The sequence below is a fragment of the Mesoplodon densirostris genome, chromosome 8 (genome assembly GCF_025265405.1).
Source record: "Mesoplodon densirostris isolate mMesDen1 chromosome 8, mMesDen1 primary haplotype, whole genome shotgun sequence".
Lineage (NCBI taxonomy): Eukaryota > Metazoa > Chordata > Mammalia > Artiodactyla > Ziphiidae > Mesoplodon > Mesoplodon densirostris.
Genome location: NC_082668.1, coordinates 91,640,517 through 91,661,153, shown reverse-complemented (window position 1 = coordinate 91,661,153; position 20,637 = coordinate 91,640,517). Strand labels below are relative to the sequence as shown.

Genomic DNA, 20,637 nt, shown 5'->3' with positions numbered 1-20,637 from the left:
AGGCACCATTAGAAGATACTAGAGAACCAATTCTTGATTCTGAAGACTGGTTAAAAAAAATACTCAAGTCCTTAATACACCTTTTATGTAATATAAACTCTACCTTGTGTAATTAGATACTTGAGGGGAAGTTTCCAGTTGATTAATGAAGAGAGAATTTACAGAAAATGTTTATCAATGGCCACTAACAGTACAAAAAGGGAGAGAACAGGATAGTAAGAGTCTTCTGATGTCAGTACACAATATAAAGTACTGTTGTTGCATCTGAATCAGATCAAGCTTCTAGATAACAGAGAAGACAGAGGAACATATTAAATGACACCATGGGGCTGCAATTAGTAAAATGTGGGAAACTCTTTGGGAAAGATGACTTTTTTCAACAAATAAACAGCAAGGGGAACAAAGGGAGGGGAAACCTAATAATTAAGAGACATTAATATATAAATGAATAAGAGTCGAGTCCTGAATTCAAATAAACCAATTGTATAAATGGAAGGTGAGGGGTGGGATAGTGAAAATTTGAACACTGATTGGATATTTGACATTAAGGAACTCTTGCTAACTTTATGTAGGTGTAATAATGATATTTTATTATGGTTCTAAAAAAAGAGTCATTATCTTTTAGAAATACTGAAGTGTGTATGAATGTCATGTAATGTCTGGGCTTTTCTTCAAAATAATTCAGTGGACTGGGGGTAGTAAAAGAGTATAGATGAAACAGGATGGGCCATGCTTTGATCACTGCTGAAGTTAGTGATGGGCACACACAGTGGGGGAGGGTCTCTTCTCTCTTTAAAAAAAGTTTAACTTCTATGCACACAATTTTTGCCACCAAAAGTTTTCCCCCAACAAATGGATAACACTCAGAGCTACTATATCTAAAATTATCTTTTTGTAGCTCATTTATAGCTCAATAATACAAATTCTTTACTCAGTAGAATATATTCTTTAAAGTTAGTATAATGAAGTAAAATGTATTTTTCCCATAGAAAAATACATTACTAGAAATACATGATTCTTAGTGAACTGACCATTGCAGCTTCATAGAAAGCTAAGCATTATATCACAAAGAAAGGTTACACCTCATAGGGGTTAATGCTGGGATTGACCAACTCTTCAATGTTGGGATCTATCCATTATTTCTCCTCCACCATGACTTTAGTTCTCTCCACCCAAATCTCAGGAACTTTCCTGCCCAGAACCCTCAACTCATCTTTTGATACATATTTAGTGAACTTTTTTCTTTTCTTTTTTTTTTTTTTGCCACGTGGCTTGCGGAATCTCGGTTCCCTGACCAGGGATTGAACCTGGGCCATGGCAGTGAAAGCCCGGAATCCTAACCACTAGACCACCAAGGTGCTCCCTTAGTAAACATTTGTTGAGTACCTAGTACATGATAAGGGTATTCGGATCAAAGATGGTCTTGCTCTCAATGACTTCAGTCTTAATGAGGGGAGAAAGTGAAATAAACACATAACTATGGGTGGCTGGTATTATATGTTATGATCAAGATATGTAGCCCTATCAAGTATGTAGCCTGGTCTATCAGAAGTCCTCAGAACAGTGTTTGGTTCTAATATCTCTCTTCTCTGGCTAGAAAAGCAGGCATGGGCTCTTGAGTTTTCATAAGTTACTTAACCTCGCTGAGTCTCCTCATCTCTAAAATACCTGCTATGAAGAGCTAACGTACATACTGTACTGAGCACTGTGTCTCGTACCTAGGAGGTGGCTCAACTAACTCTAGTGTCCCTCCTTTGGCAAATATTTATCAATATAATGTTGGATTGAGCATTGCTGCAATCATGTGTTATCAGCGGGTGCTTTCATCTGACAATAAACACTCCCAACAAACCTTCAAGGCACAGGATTACGTTAAAAAAAAAAAAAGTTTCCTATTTGGCAGACTATGCACATTTGCAATCCTACAGGTTGAGTTCACCTACAATGAGCCATGCCTCCCATTTTGGTGTCTAGTCAAGTAGCTTTCCTCCTCTCTCCCCACCCTTGGGCTACACACAAGTTCACCTAGAACTCTGTGCTACAGTCTAGGGCTACAGACCAGCCCCACACTCTCCAAAATTCTCAGCCTCCTACCTTTCTTCATCCTTGTAACTAAGAGTTACCACACTTTCTAGAAATCTATTTTAACCAAAGATTTGGGCATAACAATACTAACAATAGCATTACTCGTAATATCAAAAGATTGTTAACCACCAAGATACCCCAATTTTGGGAATTGTTTAAGTAAAATATGGACCATTCATATAAACAAATACTATTATATAGCCATTTTAAATGTTTTGACATTCTTAATGCTATAGAATTTGCATATAGAGTACAATTGCTACCATATAAAACAAAATGCAGGGAAGATTGAAAAAAAAAATGTTAGTGACTTTTAACCTTAAGTGATGTCTCCTTTGTTTCTGGCTTTTTGCCTCAAACAAGTCTTTCATCACCTGGCTATTATTATGAATAAAGGTCCCTACCTGGAGCACACCAATTTCTCTACAGCTGAGCCCATACCTTATACATTGGAAAGCAAAGATCCCCAGCTCCCTCCCGCCATTCCAGGTGTTAGTCCATCCTCCACTATCTCATAGCAATGCCTCCTTTGGAAGTTCTCACCCTCTTCTCCTCCTTCCTCAACCTTGTAGTTAACTAAGGAGTCTTCTAACCACAGGACTTTAATGCCCTGCAGTTAAGAGCCTCATGAGTTTCTAACATCTATGCTGCATGAGCCAATACCTACCACAGTAAGCAGACCCTTTTTATCCGCAGTCTTGCTTTCCTCGGATTCAGTGACCCAAGGTCAACCTTGGTCCAAAAATACTAAATGGAAAATTCCAGAAACAAACAATTCAGAAGCTTTAAATTGTGTGCCATTCAGAGTAGCACAATGAAGTCTCGTGCTGCCCTGCTTGTCTGCTCCTGACATCCAGGGTCACGGGAAGGAGATGATCAACAGTGGCCTAATGCTACGTCTCAACGCCCGCTGTCATTCACCTCACTTCATCTCATCACGAAGGGCATTTTATCCTCTCACATGGCCATCAGAAGGGTGAGTGCAGTAGAATATTGTAAAAGAGCGAGTGTGCACATTCACCTTTTATTACACCTTTGTTCTATTGTATTATTAGGTGTGGCTGTTCATCTCTAACTGTGCCTAATTTATAAATTAAACTTTATCATAGGTATGTATGGATAGGAAGTATAGTATACATAGGGTTTGGTGCTATCTGTGGTTTCCGGCATCCACTGGGGGTCTTGGAACATATCCCCCAGGGATGAGGGGGGCCTACGGAATCCTACCCCCAGCCCCTCCTGACCACAGAAGCCCTCAGCCCCTCCCGGCCATCCTGTCTCCCCACCAACAGGGTTTCCGCATAAGCCACCTCGGCCGGTACTGTCCCAGCACCCAGGACGCCCTTGTTCTCACTGCCACAACCTGATCCACAGCCCTTTCCTCTGTTTCTGACTCCTAAGGCTGCCCGAGTTTTGCTTAGTTACCAAAAAAAGAGAAAAAAGGCTTCTCCCTACAATACTCTAGTCAAGCTCAGCCACTTTAGCTACGTGGCATTGGGCACTTTTCTCAACTTCTCTGGATTTAGTTCATCCTTGAGCTACTACCCGACAAATGTGCAGTTAACATTAACACAGAAGTCACATATGCTCACCTTTTATTCCCCTCAGGACTTATCACTTTCCTATCAGAACCTAATCCTCTGCAGCCATGCTCTAAATCCCTGAACCTGTAATCCATTCCCCTGGCATGCAAATAACTCAATTGTCTACCCGACCTTGAGCCATCAGGAGCTCCCTCTCACTCCTTTTCTGAAAGCAAAATAAAACACAAATAACCCCCTCAGTGCAGCACCTTCTAACTACTGCCTTTGCCCCTCCTATGAAACTACTAAAGTCTATTATAGTTTCTATTTCCTTTCTCAACCTCTTAGTAGGTGAAGATAAAGGTGGATACCATCTCTACCTCTGGGAACCCAGGATGGAGAAATACAAAGGCAAATTCCTGAAGCATGAATATCCTCACACTACTTTTACATCTAATTGTCCAAACTGGAGTTCTCTCAACTCTAAGGATGGTGTGTGGAGCTTTACAGTGGGGTGCATGGGAGAAAGTAGAGGTTCCCACAGTCAAGGCTGAGAGCAGCAGACCTGCCCATCAACGCTGTAAAACGCCTACTAGTGAGAAAACGCCAACTGCTTTTCCTCTCTTCATTCCTACAGAACGTTACTTTTAGGTTTTTGTCTTAGTTCTTCCACTAGATTGTAAATCCTTTCAGGGTATAAGGCTTCAGCATCTACTGTTGCTAGCAATATTTTTAATGAAAACCACCTAAATGCCACTTCATAATTTTAAAACATGGTAACACCAAAAATGTTCCAAACGACGACCAATTTCGATTAACTCCAAACATATAAGCCTCCCAATTGCATCCCTAAAAGGGCTGGGTTATAATTGGGCTTCTTAAGATACTAAGAGTTTATGAAAAGAAATGTCAATTTCTTTTGGACTTGTATAGAATACAGTTACAGTTGTGTAACTTCATTTATCTTGGTCTTCTCCCCAAATGTATGTGGTGTAAACGTGGTTTCTCAGATAAGTCTAGAGCAAGAGTCAGCAAACTTACCATAAAGTATTTCAGGCTTTGTGGGCCACTATGTCACATGCTTTCTTTTTTTTAAAAACTCTCTAAAAATGTAAAAGACCATACTTAGTTCATGTGTCATATGAATATAGGCTGCACCAGAATCTGGTCCCCAGGATGTAGCTTGCCAACCCTGGTCTAAAGAATCGGGTATGAGAACTTTTGAACCATGCTTTTTTCGTCTTTTGATTCTCTCAGTTCTGGAACAGGTCTCAAGGCACAGCGTGCCTGTAATAAATATCTGAACGGTTGATAAAAGCAAGCCAGGTATTGTGAAATCACTGTTGGTTCTTGGGTTGGCAAATGGTCAAAGAAAAGAAAACAACATTGTAAAACCTCAGGGGCTCGTATTTTCTATCTGGTGATGTAGCCGTCTTAGCCGATTCTGATTCACAGCTATCAGGCGTATCACCAAGCCAGGCCCTGTTCAAAAGAGCTGGCCCTTGACTGTCAGAAACTTAAGCCGAAGTGTGTGTGTGCAGGTGGTGGTGGTGGGGCCTCTCGAAAAGGCAGAAATGGTCTTTTGTTTAAATAGGAGGAAAAAATTAGGACTCAGTGCAGTAAGATTGAGCATCAAAGATTTTTAAAAAAGCAGACAAGCTAGAACAAAATGTTTTATTATTAAAATAAAGAACTTTGTATAAAAGCATAACAGATCAAATGCTCTATTTACATTTATTGATTCAAGGTCCAATTATGCACCAAACACTGCACAGGCACAGCTACGGGCTGCAGACGCAAAGCAAAATGAACACAGACACTTAGATTCTACCTCTATTGAACAATTTGATTCATGCCGAAACAGGCGGAGGGACAGACATGGACTCTGCCCAGAAACTAAACTGGCAGAGAGATGTCAAGTTAGCAAACTGTTGAAAGTCACCCTTCTCCCAAAAGGCACTTCTCAGTGTTATAAAAGTGCTTCAAACCTGAATGTGAGCCCTGTGCCTGGCTTATAATTTCTTCAAGAAAGTAAAAACTGCAAAGAATTGTAGCTGAGTATAAGTATCAATTTTCCATGCAACATAAGCAAGAATTTATTTGAAATACCTTACGTTATGAACTGAAATCAACTTGGCAAACTACAGTTATCCTCAAGTTTTATTCCATGAATTCAAGTCGGCCTGTTCCTAGAGGCTCCCCGTCCCAATTCCCCAGGATGGCTTTTCTACAATGATTTCAAGCATAGCACTGCCCGAGAACCTCTGGGTCGTGACCGTGTGGGCCAGATGCACTTGGTGGAAGAAATCAGCAGCAACTAAGCCTCAACTGTGACAACTTGAATAATAAGCACAATACATGGAATATTCTCCTGAGAGGCCTCCACAGTCATATACTCCACTTGCCAAAAATCACCTAATTTTTCCACATGGTTTTAAGACTTTTGTGCCTTGATTCTGTTAAAAATGTCAGCGAACACTAAATCAGACCCAGTGTTTTCACGTAAGCAAGTTAGAGGGCTAGTCTCTGGAAATCAAGAGATGTAGTTAGTTAACACTACTACTGCGTTTCTAAGTGCTTGGTTTTATGGGTGGATTCCAGGGCTATTTCAACACCAATTCAATAAAACATGCTTTCATAAAATTGTCATTTAAAAAGGATTCTGAAACTACCACTGGAGATAAGAGGGGGATGGCATGGGATGAGGGGTGGGGGGAAATGCAAAGGAGAAACTGCAGGAGGGCAGAGTACAGCGGGCACTACACCCCCATGACGCCCAGACACGCATGCATGTCTAATGAGGTTAACCTGATGTGCCTATAAGACAGACTGATCATCAGAATTCTTAAACTCGGGTTTCAATCACATGACAAAATTGAAAACGTTAAAACAAGGAAGATTTGTGAAGTGGAAGGCAGGTAGTGGATCTTCCAATTATTATGCTTGCATTTCAAACTCCTGTTTTAGACTGAAAGAGAAGAGGGAACATGTCAGGATATGGTTTTCGGCCTGAGAATTATCTTCTGAAAACTAATTCCAAGAGACACACGCACCCCAATGTTGACAGCAGCACTATTTACAATAGCCAAGATATAGAAGCAACTTAAGTGTCTATCGACAGAGGAATGGATAAAGAAGATGTGGTACATATATACAATGGAATATTACTCAGCCATTAAAAAGAATGAAATAATGCCATTTGCACCAACAGGGATGGACCTGGAGATTATCATACTAAGTGAAATAAGATAGAGAAAGACAAATACCATATGATATCACTTACATGCAGAATCTAAAATATGATACAAATGAAAACTTATTTACAAAACAAAAACAGACTGACAGACATAGAAAACAAACTTATGGTTACCAAAGGGGAAGGGGGTTGAGGGGATAATAAATCAGAAGTCTGGGATTAACGGATACAAACTACTACATATACAATAGATAACCAACAAGGTCCTACTGTATAGCACAGGGAACTAAACTCAGTATCTTGTAATAAACCATAATGGAAAAGAATATGAAATATATATATATGTATAACTGAATCACTTTACTGTATACCTGAAATACAACATTGTAAATCAACTATACTTCAATTTTAAAAAAGCTAAAAAAATAATAGTCTTCTGAGAGCCTAATTCACTCTTTTAAACGTTTCTATCGAGTTATAACACATCTTAAGTGTACAGCTTGAATTTTACACACGCACGCCCACGAGGGTCACCCTCACCCAGGTGAAGATATAAAATGTTTCCAACGCTCCCCGACTCCCCATGTGCCCCTTTCTAGTTAATACCTGCACCCTCCTGCCCTCCATAAGACCACTATTCTGACTTGTACCATCTTTTTATTAAGATACAAAAATGAATGTCAGATTTGGGTGTAGAAGAGGGAAAAAACAGCCCTACCTTTTCAAGTAAGCATGCACGTTCCCGAAGCCGTGGTACTTGGCTAAGTACACGAGCACCCCAGTTGCACACCGCCCGTCTCTCTGCCGACAGAAGCTACAGTTGCAGATCCCGCGACAAGGTGGGCAGTGCCAGCTCTGAATAAGCATGAAAAGGCACCATTAAGTTAAACCTCATGCCGCCGCTTACTTATCTACTGTTTAACCTTTAAGGTGGGCATGATCAATTGCATTCAGATCTTTTTAGTTATTAAAAAACTCGTGGGCTTCCCTGGTGGCGCAGTGGTTGAGAGTCCGCCTGCCGATGCAGGGGACACGGGTTCGTGCCCCGGTTCAGGAAGATCCCACATGCCGCGGAGCGGCTGGGCCCGTGAGCCATGGCTGCTGAGCCTGCGCGTCTGGAGCCTGTGCTCCGCAGCGGGAGAGGCCACAACAGTGAGAGGCCCGCGTACCGCAAAAAAAAAAAAAAAAAAAAAAACTCGTGGGCTTCCCTGGTGGCACAGTGGTTGAGAGTCCGCCTGCCGATGCAGGCGACACAGGTTCGTGCCCTGGTCCGGGAAGATCCCACATGCCACGGAGTGGCTAGGCCCATGAGCCATGGCCGCTCAGCCTGCGCGTCCGGAGCCTGTGCTCCGCAACGGGAGAGGCCACCGCAGTGAGAGGCCAGCTTACCGCAAAAAAAAAAAACAAAAAAAAACAAAAAAACCCTCTTAACATGGTTAACATCCATTAGTCACGCATCACGTTCCCTTAGGAAATCCCACAGAAAAAGTTCCACAGCCACTAGCAGGGCTAAGTGGAGAATGGACTTCACCGAATTGCCGGGTCGGGAGCACTCCAGAAGGGCTCACAGCTATCTAGCACCAACACTCTGAATTCATCTGCCTTCCCCGAAATGAATGTCCCACGACACTAAGGGCTCAATCTCTTTCTGGCCCTATCAGCTCACGACAGACTCTCGAGCCCACAGGACCCCCCGCTACAAGGCACCTACTGGGTCTAGCAGAGCATCCCTGACTTCTTCACCGTAACGGTTTCGAAGGCAAGGCCCGCAGAACTGGCCTCGAACGCCCCAGCACTCTGGGTTTCTGCAGTTTGTCTTGGTATCCATAGTTTTCTGGCGGCACTGATGACAAGTCGATCCCTGCAAATAATAAGCAAATAAGAACCGAAAACAAAAACACTGCTTTTTGTAGACAAAATACTTAAAGAACGTCCTTCTTTGGGAATTCCCTGGAGGTCCAGTGGTTAGGACTCCACACTTTCACTGCGGAGGGCAAGCCGCACAGCCAAAAAAAGGATGAATTTGACTACAAAAAAAATTTAAAGAATGTCCTTCTTTGTGGGTAGAGTCTCATTTTCTCTTTGAATCCTAGTTCACATCTATATACACATGTATACAAAAGGACATGAAAAGTATCTCAAGCATGGTGATTTCATTCAACTGGCAGACGCAATACCTTATGTTATCAAAACTATATCAAGAAAAGATCTGTTTATCTTTAGCACACCACCATATCCCCAGCACCTATCTATGTAGGCACACGTTAATAGATACTTAGGTTGAATGAATCAATTTCTAAATTAAGAGAAAAGATTTAATGCTACTGAAGACTAAGCAACTACTACTATTGCAAACTTACTAAGCTAAATCCCAAGGATGCTACAAAACTCTCTTACATGAAAAAAACACACAGGCACACATCCCATACGCTGATTGTTAGAACATTAGCAAAATGTCTCTCTCACAGATGTATACATTTCCAGACATCATTTAGAGGCTCTGACCAATGAACGGTTATAGATCTTCTCTCGAGAGTTGTTGCAGATGTTGTCCAATTCTTCCTCCGTGATTTCGTCCACTGGGCGAATTATATGGGGAAGGGTCACGGATCCGGGGCGACGACTTCGGGGCATGTCATCTTCCTGCATAATGAGAAACATGGAACAGAGTGGTCTTCCTGGCTCTCGCCAGCTCTGAATCTCAAGATACTTGCTTTGTCATTTCTTCAGAGAATTCAAGCTGGAAATCATTCTTAGAGCTTACGGAGAAGGGGAGAATCCTACATTTACTAAGGATCATGGGACAACATCGTGGAAATGACTCCTACAATTAAGAAAAGCCCAAGGGCCTCCCTGGTGGCGCAGTGGTTAAGAGTCCGCCTGCCGATGCAGGGGATACGGGTTCGTGCCCCGGTCTGGGAGGATCCCATATGCCGCGGAGGGGCTGGGCCCGTGAGCCATGGCCGCTGGGCCTGCGCATCCGGAGCCTGTGCTCCGCAACGGGAGAGGCCACAACAGTGAGAGGCCCGCATACCGCAAAAAGAAAAAAAAAAAAAAGAAAAGAAAAAAAAAAAAAAAAAAAAGAAAAGCCCAAGATAATTTTGATCCTCTCGCCTGCTACCAAGAACCATCAAAATAAGCTGATGTGGGCTTCCCTGGTGGCGCAGTGGTTGGGGGTCCGCCTGCCGATGCAGGGGACACGGGTTCGTGCCCCGGTCCGGAAAGATCCCACATGCCGCAGAGCGGCTGGGCCCGTGAGCCATGGCCGCTGAGCCTGCGTGTCCAAAGCCTGTGCTCCGCAATGGGAGAGGCCATAACAGTGAGAGGCCCACGTACCGCAAAAAAAAAAAAAAAAAAAAAAAAAAAAAAAAAAAGCTGATGTGACCTTAACCGTTCTGGAGCCTTTGAGACGAACATTAATACGGATCATTGGTGTTGAGGGTGTGTGTGCTCCCATGCTGTGCCCATGATCCTGGGCCCAAACAGAAGAGAAAGCATAAAAGCGGAGAACTCACGTTCATGTAGCCGGCCATGGGCTTCCTCTTTCTCACCAACATGTACTTATCCTCCTCCTCCTCGTCCTCCTCGTCCTCCTCCTCCGTGGGCAGGGCACTGTGCGACCCAAGGACCCGAGACCTTGACCTGGTGAGAGGACGAGCTCTCCGCTCAGGGTTTCTCCTGCAGGAGACACCTGGGAATGTGCGCCTTCGGGGTGTCTTTGGACGCTGAACAAAACACAGAGGATTGGACCCGTTTATTCCACAATGAGAAGTGGCACCTTCTCCTGAACCAGGCTGTCCTTTAAGTAAAAGGAGTACTCCACTTTCCGATTTCCTTCATCCTCTCTGTAATGCATGGAAAATGAGCCCAGAAATGATACAGCCATTGTAATTTGGCTTTTGTTAACACCAAACCTGGTTTCTCTCAAACTGAGGGATGATCTATTTATTCTTTACTCAATAAAGATGTAAGAAAGAATCTCGTTCTCCAAATAAAAACCTTTTCTACAACATCTCTTGAGCCCTGAAACATATTCACTGTTCCTATACTGCCCAAGAGAGAAATGTATGTATGGTTTTCCTTGTTCTATTCTTGCTCACGGAGAGGCGGGAAAGGAAATCTTTCCTTTTGTACCACACCAGACACACCAGATTCCCCTGAGTTGCACCAGCTTAGTTTCCTCAGAATATAATCACATATATTAGGCCATGACTTGGTTAACAAACTGTTTTTTCTTTCTTTTTTTTCATTCTCAGATTTTAAAAACATCCATTACCATGTAGGAGGAATCTGCCAATGCTGGGGATACAGAAAAAACAATTTTCGATCTTTATTTCCTACCCCTGACGGTCTTAGGTTTACTTGGGTGGGAGGAAGAGAAACAACCAATCAAAAGAGGTTTGAGGAACTTCCCTGGCGGTCCAGTGGTGGAGGCTCCGTGCTTCCACTGCAGGGGGTGTGGGTTCGATCTCTGGTTCAGGAACTAGGACCCCACATGCCACGTGGGTGGCCAAGGAAAATGGAGGGGGGTGGGGTTTGAGCCCCACAGGAGCTCGGCATCAGGGGGCAGGGGCACCCCTGGCCCAGGGTGCAAGGAAGAGGTCCCAGAGATCTATCAGAAGCTTTCCTCTATCACCTCTAAGTATGTCTACAAGACCACATGAAATAACGAAATTGGACTTTAAAATCAGACCTGCCCAAAACAGTACCATATAAACAAGGATTTGTACTTACTGAACTGGAGCCTGGCAGGGAACGCCTTCCAGGGAAGGAGCCAGGAAAGCTTTCTAATTCTGACATTAGTTTTGCAAGCTAAAAAGGGAGGAAATTAAACAGAAGTTACTGGTTTAGAATAACTACTGAAAACAAGTAAATTCTGGAAATCACAGTAGCACGTTTCAAAGAGTTTCTGATCTCCCCTATACATCTACCAAGACTTTAATAGATTAAAAAAAAAGAAAAGTTAGTTTAGGGAAAGAAACACATTTTAAAACATATGTTATGAAAATTTCAGAGCTACATGGAAAATAACTCTTATGACAAAGATATAAGCAACAAGTGGCTTAGAGAAAAGCTGGGAAGGGTGAGTTCTAATACATTCAAAGTCAGATACCTACCATTGCTTTGTTTTGCTTTATATTTAAAGCCCTTTTCTCCAAAAAATTCATGCCACTTTCATCTTCTGAATCAGAATTGCAATCGGTCACAGAATTCTCTGAGGGTTCGGGGGGCACTGCTCTCTCATTGGCTGCTCCCCTGGTGTTTCGAGTTGGAAACTTCATGGCCACCCGGAGAGGTCCGGAACTTCTGCACTGACTGCGGGTCCGACAGCCTGCGTGGTCTGTCTGCAGCCTCTAGTCAATCAGAACGAGTGAGGCATTAATGACTTGCTGATTGTTGCACAGTCTGCAAGAGTATGACCACAAAACATGCCTTTGGAACAAAAAAAGCTTCAGGCAAATATATTTGCACTGAACACTTTAATTGTCAAGTTTAATTGACAGCACTGGGTAACAAAGTCAAGAATTACAAATAAATACAACAACCTGAGTGTAGTTTAACTCGAGGAGCCTACCTGAGACACATTGTTATAAGCCACCTTCACAGTCCCTAGGCCAGTGATTCCGAGCCTTTTTTTTTTTTTTTGCGGTACGCGGGCGTCTCACTGTTGTGGCCTCTCCGGAGCACAGGCTCCGGACGCGCAGGCTCAGCGGCCATGGCTCACGGGCCCAGCCGCTCTGCGGCATGCGGGATCCTCCCGGACCGGGGCACGAACCCGTGTCCCCTGCATCGGCAGGCGGACTCTCAACCACTGCGCCACCAGGGAAGCCCAAGCCATTTTTTAAATGTGAAAATCCCAGCTCCCTTTTTCATTTCTTTAAAAATAGAATCTTTGGGCTTCCCTGCTGGCGCATTGGTTGAGAGTCCGCCTGCCGATGCAGGGGACACGGGTTCGTGGCCCGGTCCGGGAGGATCCCGCATGCCGCGGAGCGGCTGGGCCCGTGAGCCATGGCCGCTGGGCCTGCGCGTCCGGAGCCTGTGCTCCGCAACGGGAGAGGCCACAACAGTGAGAGGCCCGCGTACCGCAAAAAAAAAAAAAAATAGAATCTTTATGCATTTTTAAAAGAATTCCCCTAGGAGTAAATATGTGTGCTCTCATAAATATGATTTCAATGCTTATGGCAATACTAAACTTTATTAAAAGATGTCTCAATGCTCTGTACTACTTTTTAAAAAAACTAGCAAAATATATGTAACATAAAATTTTTCACTTGAACTACTTTTAAGTGTACAGTTCAATGACATTAAATACATTCATTGTTCTGCAACCATCACCACCATCCATCTCCAGAACTTTTTCATCTTCACAAACTGAAACTCCATACTCATTAAACAAATACTCCCCACTCGCCTCCCCCTCAACCCCCGGCAACCACCATTCTACTTTCTGTCTCTATGAGATCTAACTACCTCCCTCTCTTATCCACTTTTTGTAAGCCTAAAATTTTAAAAATCTGATTCCAAAAGTAGTATGTTTCCATCATTTAAAATGTATGAAAATTAGCCACTGGGGAAAATGCAAATCAGAATCACAAGACAGCACTTCCCACCCACTAGCAGAGACAAATCAATAAGTACAGCAAGGATGTGGAGAAACTGGAACCCACACACACACTCTGGTAGGACTGTAAAATGGTGCCGCCACTTTGGAAAACAGTCTGGCAGTTCCTCAAAAGGTTAACCATACAGACTATATGACTCAGCAATTCTACTCCTACTGAAGAGTATATATGTCCATACAAAAACCTGTATGCACATGTTCATAGCAGCATCAGTCCTAATAGCCAAAAGGTACCAACAACCGAAACATCCATCAACTGATGAATGGATAAATAAAATGTGGTATATTCACACAATGGAATATTATTCAGCAATAAAAAGATATGAAGTACTGGCACATGGAAGAACCTTGAAAACATTATGCTAAGTGAAAGAAGCCAGTCACAAAAGACCACATATTGTAGGGTTCCACTTCTAGGAAATGCCCAGAATAGGCAAATCTATGAGAGAAAATAGATTAACGGTTGTCAGGAACTGAGGATATTGGGAAAGGATGCAAAGTGACTGCTGATGGGTACAGGGTTTCTTTTTGGGGTGTTGAAAATATTCTGAAATTGACTGTGGTGATGGCTGAAAACAAACAAAAAAAGAGAGAGGAAAAAAATACCACCCATAAAGTCCCAGAAACGGAAGACCCATTTTTTAACATTCCAAAATCCCCACCACTTTTTGTACTCTTCATATATTTGTAGTGTGCATGGGTTGAAAGATATAAAATGACAAAACTTTTATCAGTTCTTAAGCCTTTTAATCAATTGGCATTTTATCAATCGCAACAAATAGCATCTACAAAGAACTGAAACATTGCCCAGAAATGATTTAGGCTATAGACAATGTTGGGTGACATCCAGATTCGCAAATCAGCCCCTGCCAATAACTCCAATACATACTGATTTAGACCAACATCACCTCTTAGAGGAAATATTACATTATCATGAAGTTAGACGGGGATAAACACTCGCTGGTCAGGCGTTCTCACTTATGTCAGTGCCGCTCAAGTGTGGTCCCAGGCAGTGGACCCGTGTCAGACCACAGTGAGCTAAAGGGCACGCACCTGACTGCAAATCAACAGTTTGCCGAGAAAGTCTTGCTAACAGAAAAACGTGTGCAGAAGTAACCAGCATGCTCAGGGAGAGTGGGACCAAGGTGCAGCAGCGGCAGCAGTGTCCTGAGCAGGACAACAGAGGCTAAAGGTAAGACAGCATGCACAGGAAAAGCCAACAAAGGAGCAAAAGTGGAAGCAGGCAGGGCCCTAATTGTCATTACCTGCACTTAAGCTCCTGCATGGGAGTTATCACAGGCTTTCCAGATGCAGGCACAGATCCACTCCAGGACCGACATTTACTGAAGGCCTACTCTATGTCAGGCCCTGGGCTGGGCACTTGAACTTAAATGTGAATGTAGCTCATCTTGAGGACACGTGTGCTTCCTCTGATTAGGCTGGATTTCTGTAGCAACAGAAATCTGCAGGCGGGCCAATTCTATCTTACCAGTTTCCAAGATTTTCAGAGACTACAAAAATGGTCAAGCTTTACAAGTAGAACTACATTTGTAAAAAACTGCTTTAAGACATGAAGAAAATACTCTTAAAACTTTTTAAAAGATCAACAAAATCTCTGGCATGACTAAAACGAAAATCATAAGAAAAAAAAATTTTAAGCAAGTATGTCATGCCTCTAAATATACCTTATTTCTTGATATTGGTGAAATTCTCAAACTCACCATTCCATCTTGTATCTCACTCTCTGAGAAACCGCAAAACGATTCATCATCAGAGTCGGCATGAAAAATACTGGCCAGTTCGTTAGTGACATCTGGCCTTGGTTTCTGTAAAAATCCACAATGGTCTAACACATCTTGCACCTCACTTTCTGAAAAGCCGCAGAAAGATTCATTATCAGAGTCCTCATAAAAAACATTTGCCAGTTCTTCACTGATATCTGACCTGAATTTAGGTTTCTGTAAAATAAATAAATAAATGTGGTTGTGCATTTTTTTCCCTTTTTCAAGAACCAATTTTCCATAAACCGTGCAGAGAGCAAATCACATTTACGAGTGCACTACAAGAGAATAGCTTTTGTTACAAAGAAAAATGGTTCAGAGGTTTACAAATGATTTCTGAGTTGTTATGGCAAATCATCAGGCATGTTAGGTTAGGCGACATTTCAAAAGGATAGAATAAGTAGCTAATCTACCTCCAACAATTACTACCTAGAACCACAGCAAAAAGTGAAATGAAATTACAGTGCATACTGTATTTTCATAACGGCTGTATAGAAATGTAAGCAAAAAGCAAGCAGTTTTAATCACGCACAAAGCATTTGAGGCATTTTGAGCACGGCAGACTCCATTCTGTTTATTCGCAGGCAGCACTTACTGTGTTTGCAAAATTATCAGAAGCAAAGCTGTCACAACTATCATCAGAGGATGACGAGGTTTCCATGGAAATTAACTTCACATATCTGAATTTCTTGAAGTTCTTCTTTGCTCTGCGATCCTTTTGCTGCAAACAGAAATGGCAACACTATTAAATGGGTTGCGTACCGCAGAATCTAACGAAAGATATCATTTTTGAGTTGAGTGGGTTCAAACAGCACTGAGGAGATATATCCATTTCTTATACCCTACACAGAAAAAGGAGGGTTTGCAATTGTTACAAACATTTTTTCAAAGCCAGGTAATATCCTAAAAAGAGATCCCTGTGAAGGAACATTATAATGACAACTATCAATTTATTCAAATATCTGTAGAGCTACCCCTTTACCCACCTTAAGAGCCCCCAACTCTTAACATTACTATACTGAGCTCCCAAGGCATTAAAAGCTAAACTCCTCTAAAATCTGCCCTTAAAAAAAAAAATTAAACTGTACTTCAAAAGTACAAAATGGTAGAGTGATTTCTCTCCCTCAGCCAAAATCAAGCTAATGAGATCTTTCTATGTAAGCTTTGGGCTCTGTACTGTGATGCTAATTTCCCAAACTGTAAAAACTGGGCAGCACCTCTACTTCGAGATGGCAGGCTTTCAAACAGGCCTGTGCCAATCAGGAGGGGTAGAGTGATTTCAGCACAAGTCCTTACAAATCAAATATATCGACCCAGTGAACAAATGTACAGGAGCCAAGTTAAAGGTCAAACAGTCCTCCAAACCCAGGTAGAATGCCTGATTCCACTTCAGGGCTCTATTAGGCTGGCCAGACATTCAGCTCTTTCTGCAGTCCCCTTGCTGCACAAGTCTTAAGTTTTTAGAGGTCCTTTCATAAGACACAAATGGCCTGTGGATATGAAAATGCAGCCTTCCTTCATGAACACTGAATAGCCTGACACTGCTCATCAGAATATGCAACTGGCATCTATCTCATGTAAAAAGATGGCAGTTTCTACCGTTTCTTAATATTTAATGAGATTTCTTAAATGTTGTATTAGTAGTTCCTATATTTTTCTCTTCTGAAGTATAGCCATGGAGTAACAGAAGTGACTCCTTACACTGAAAACTTTTGAAAAGGCAAGCTCTGCTAGGGGTCCCACAAAAATAATGCCAAGATGTGAGGTGAACAGAACATTCTGACCTTCCTTCTACACTTAACATTACGCAATTCTCTTGCAAATAAAATTATTTTCATGATGATGGGACCCAACCACCCAGTACTCCTCAACAGACTCCATTCAATCATCTTAGGAAGTTTTAGTTTTTTGTCCTTTTAGAAAGGCAGGAAAATGTGGTAATGGGTAGAGGTACTACCTATTAATGGAGATCTCAGAAACTCCCCATTTTCCAGATGAGCAAATTAAAGGCTCCAGGGAAGTGAAACAGATTGCCCAAGATCACAGGGTTGGAAGGAGTCTGCAGTCTCCTAAAACAGCAAAGCTCCTTGCACTACTGCAGGAATTATCACCATTCACTCATCAATATACCTGCCAGCAGTCAGACGCTCAAGACAAAGACAGCCTCAAGGGAGGCATTCTTTTGGAAGCTCGCAGGGAAATACCTGTTGAGCTTTAACTAGTCACCACATGCCAAGAGTGAGTTATCAGGCAAATGTATATCTGGAGGAAAAGACCTAGAAAGAAGCAAGGCAAATGATCATGGTTGAGATGGACTTTCTTGGCAGATAGGTAATAACTAACACCACTTAATAGGTGTTTTTTTGTGCCAGGCACTAAGTATGCTTTCACATTAATTCCTTGCAACAAAGGTGGAAACTGAGGCTCAGAGCGGTGAAAGGAACTATTCAAGTCCTACGATAGCCCAAATTTGAACCCAGGCACGTCAGAGTCCAAGTCCAGCTACACGTGTCTTTCTTCATGCGGAAAGCCAATGCCCAGGTCCATTCAGGAGAGCTATCTATGAAACCACGCCCCCAACACGCCCTCTCCCACCCACCCCCCAGGGAATCCCAGCCTTCCCACGTGGGTCCCTTACCCATGATATTTATTTTAAGCGTGTCACTCTCTTCCTTTTCACCCAACCCCCACCCTCTAACCTCTTCTGGGGCAGACCCTCCGTTCCGGTTTCCGTTAGAGCAGAAAGTAACGTTCCATCAGGGCTACATCCTGCTGCTGAGAGGATGGTTGGGGGGTGGGGAAGGGAGTGGGACATGAGCAAACGGTCGGCGAACCGTTCAGACCAAGTCCTTCCACTGCACTAAATCACCGCCTGGGACTGGAAATGTCCCCTCAAGTGTGCATAACCCAAGTTCTAAAGAGACCGATTTGCAAGACCTTTAAACTCCAAACTCCAAACCCTCAGTGGTTAGAAGCGCCTGCCGGCATGGGTGATGCAAAAGCGGGCGGGAAGCGCGCCCAAGGACCCCCAGTGCGCGCGGGGCTGCGCGCGGGAAAGGGCCTGGAGGCTGCAGGGCGGCGCTCCCCTCCGCGCCCCCCGGGCAGGGCTGCGGACAGCGGACACAATGGGCCCCCCCGGCCAGCCCCCAGCACACGTGCACCTCGGGCGCACGTGGCCTCGAGCTCCCCGGGGCTGCCAACCATCCTGCAAACCTCTCAAATCTCCGGACCGCCCGCGCGCCGGGTGCACACGCCCGTCGGGGGCAGCCCCTCGTCCCCGAACTACCCCCCAAGTGCACAAAATCAGGGGCTTGCCTCAACGGGCGCCGCCCAGGACGGCCACCAGTTGATAAGGGCACTCCGCCGCGGAGTTGGAAGGGGTCCGCCCGTGCCCAACACCCACCGCGCCCATCCCGCGCCTTCGCCCGTCCAGCCTCACCGGCACGCGGCGAGCATCCATGCTGGCGGCTGGCGCTCGGAGCGCTGAGAGCTGAGCAGCCGCGCGCGCCTCCGTCCCACCACGCAGGAGCCGGAGTTCGAGCAGCGCGGGCCGGCGGGCGGGGCGTTCAGAGCCCGGGCTGGAGGGGCGGGGCGCGGCAGGCTTTCCCGCGTTGGGGCGCAGGTCCTGCCAGCTATGGTAACGGTCCACCCGCGCGAGAGACCCACTCGGCCCAGGAAAAAAAAAGCGACCCACCCAGCTACCCTGAAGTCCTGTGATAGCCGTGCACTCCCCTAAAATCCTCCTTGGAACTGTGGTGCCTTGGGAGCCCCAGGACAACTCTCTTTACGTAGCTGCACGGTCCCGAGCGAATGGCGCGAAAATGGGTCGTATTGCCCCGGGGTTAGCAGACTGATTTGCATGAATTCCGGGGCTAGGAGAGTAAAAGTGAAGATGGGAGTAGTGGAGAGCTGCGCCGGCCTCCGCATTTAGCACTTTCCCTGCGGTGTACGGTTTACGTTATATAAAATAAAAATCAAAGAACCAAGCACGAACTCCACCGTTTATCAGCACTGTCCCTAGATGTGGCACCTCTTATCTGGTAACCGCACCATTATCTGAAGCAATAAAATGAGTTAAATCCTGATCTTTCTTTCCAGAAAGCACGGGAAGTTGTTTCATATAAGACTTGTGGTTTTGAAATGAGAAAGGGCTACTGTTAGTTAAGACTTATCTATGGGATAATAAAGTCTAGAAATTATAGAAGAATGGAAGCTAAAGACTGTATTAATGTGGTTTGGAGTTAACGTTCTTCCGTCTAAATTTAGAATCACCTAAGTCAGAATGAGCGTGAGATTTTTCATTGCCCTTTGAAACGAACCTGACATTACGACGAAATACAGTGTGAGGCTTAAAAAATTTTTTTTGTAGAGAACGGGGAAAAAAGTTGTTTTTAGAAGAAAAAGTAAAATAAATTGTGTTGCTTTAAAAGATCTTAATTATAATCTTACGTTTAAAACAAGTGCTTTAAATGAAGCATTCGCTTTCTCCTTCAAAACTTCTCTTGGGAATATTCCTTTGCAGGGAGAGAGCATGCGTGAACACACTGAGTTCCTCTCCGGGTATATTGAATACAAAAACTTGAGAATAAGCCATGCACGAAAACGTGGATTGGAAGAATCGTTAAGGACTTGATTGGAGCCTTTCTACTACACGCCTGATCCATGATCACTTTGCCACAGAGCGAGGAACAAAGAACTCAGGGTCTGGAAGGTAGGCGCCAGGAGAGGTTGTTGGTCTGTCTGGCGAAATTCCTGGCAGTAGCGAGCCCTCAATAAATATTTGTTGAGTAAATAAACGACTGCATGAATGGTGAATGAACTAAAATTGTCGTTAGTGCTGTGCCCTTGGGAATACAATTTTGTGCCACTAAAATTAAACATGAGAATTTGGAATTGTTAAACTACATAAAGCAGGGGAAGATTAAGTCACTTTGCCTGTTGATTCTGATAAGAAAAGTATTAGTCTTCCTGGGGCGCCAGAATATAGTTTACATATTTTTTAAGGTTAAGATCACTGGTCTATTAGTCTTTTTAGTAATCAGGAAAATGCAAATTAAAACAGAGATACAGTTTCACTCAGACTGGCAAAAAATTTAAAGCCTGTTAAGACCAGGTGTTGGTAAGGATATGAGGAAATCCCTGAAATGATGTTATTAGTGTAAATGTTTCACTTGGGAGGGCAATTCAGGAATATTTAGCAACACCACTTCCAGATATATACCCTAAAAGTTTTTCATGCTGCAAGTTAGAACCCATTGGCAAATTGTGAAATCAATTTAGTGAGTTGCAACTAGCATACTTTCTTCTTTCTTTTTGAAATAGAATTTTAAAAATAAGAGTAGTGTGAGTATTGTTTCCTGAAGCACTTGTGCCTGTCTGTGTGTATGCTGTATAAAACGCGTACTTCTTACTGTGCTTCACCATCAACAA

General features: G+C 43.5%; 1 protein-coding gene across 2 annotated transcripts; it reads right to left on the bottom strand.

Moving 5' to 3' along the window:
* Positions 1–5,268: 5,268 nt before the first annotated feature.
* On the bottom strand, positions 5,269–18,763 carry CDCA7 (cell division cycle associated 7). 2 transcript variants are annotated; one of them, XM_060106342.1, is made up of 10 exons: positions 18,647–18,763; positions 15,803–15,928; positions 15,148–15,384; positions 11,922–12,158; positions 11,539–11,616; positions 10,320–10,529; positions 9,310–9,447; positions 8,516–8,665; positions 7,523–7,659; positions 5,269–6,576 (listed from the first exon to the last, which is right to left on the bottom strand). In XM_060106342.1, exons 1-10 carry the CDS (start codon positions 18,665–18,667, stop codon positions 6,546–6,548), a joined length of 1,365 nt encoding a protein of 454 aa, XP_059962325.1. In that variant the 5' UTR covers positions 18,668–18,763; the 3' UTR covers positions 5,269–6,545. The 2 variants fall into 2 exon arrangements, with proteins under 2 accessions (XP_059962325.1, XP_059962326.1); XM_060106343.1 differs by lacking the exon at positions 15,148–15,384.
* Between the last annotated feature and the right edge of the window lie 1,874 nt (positions 18,764–20,637).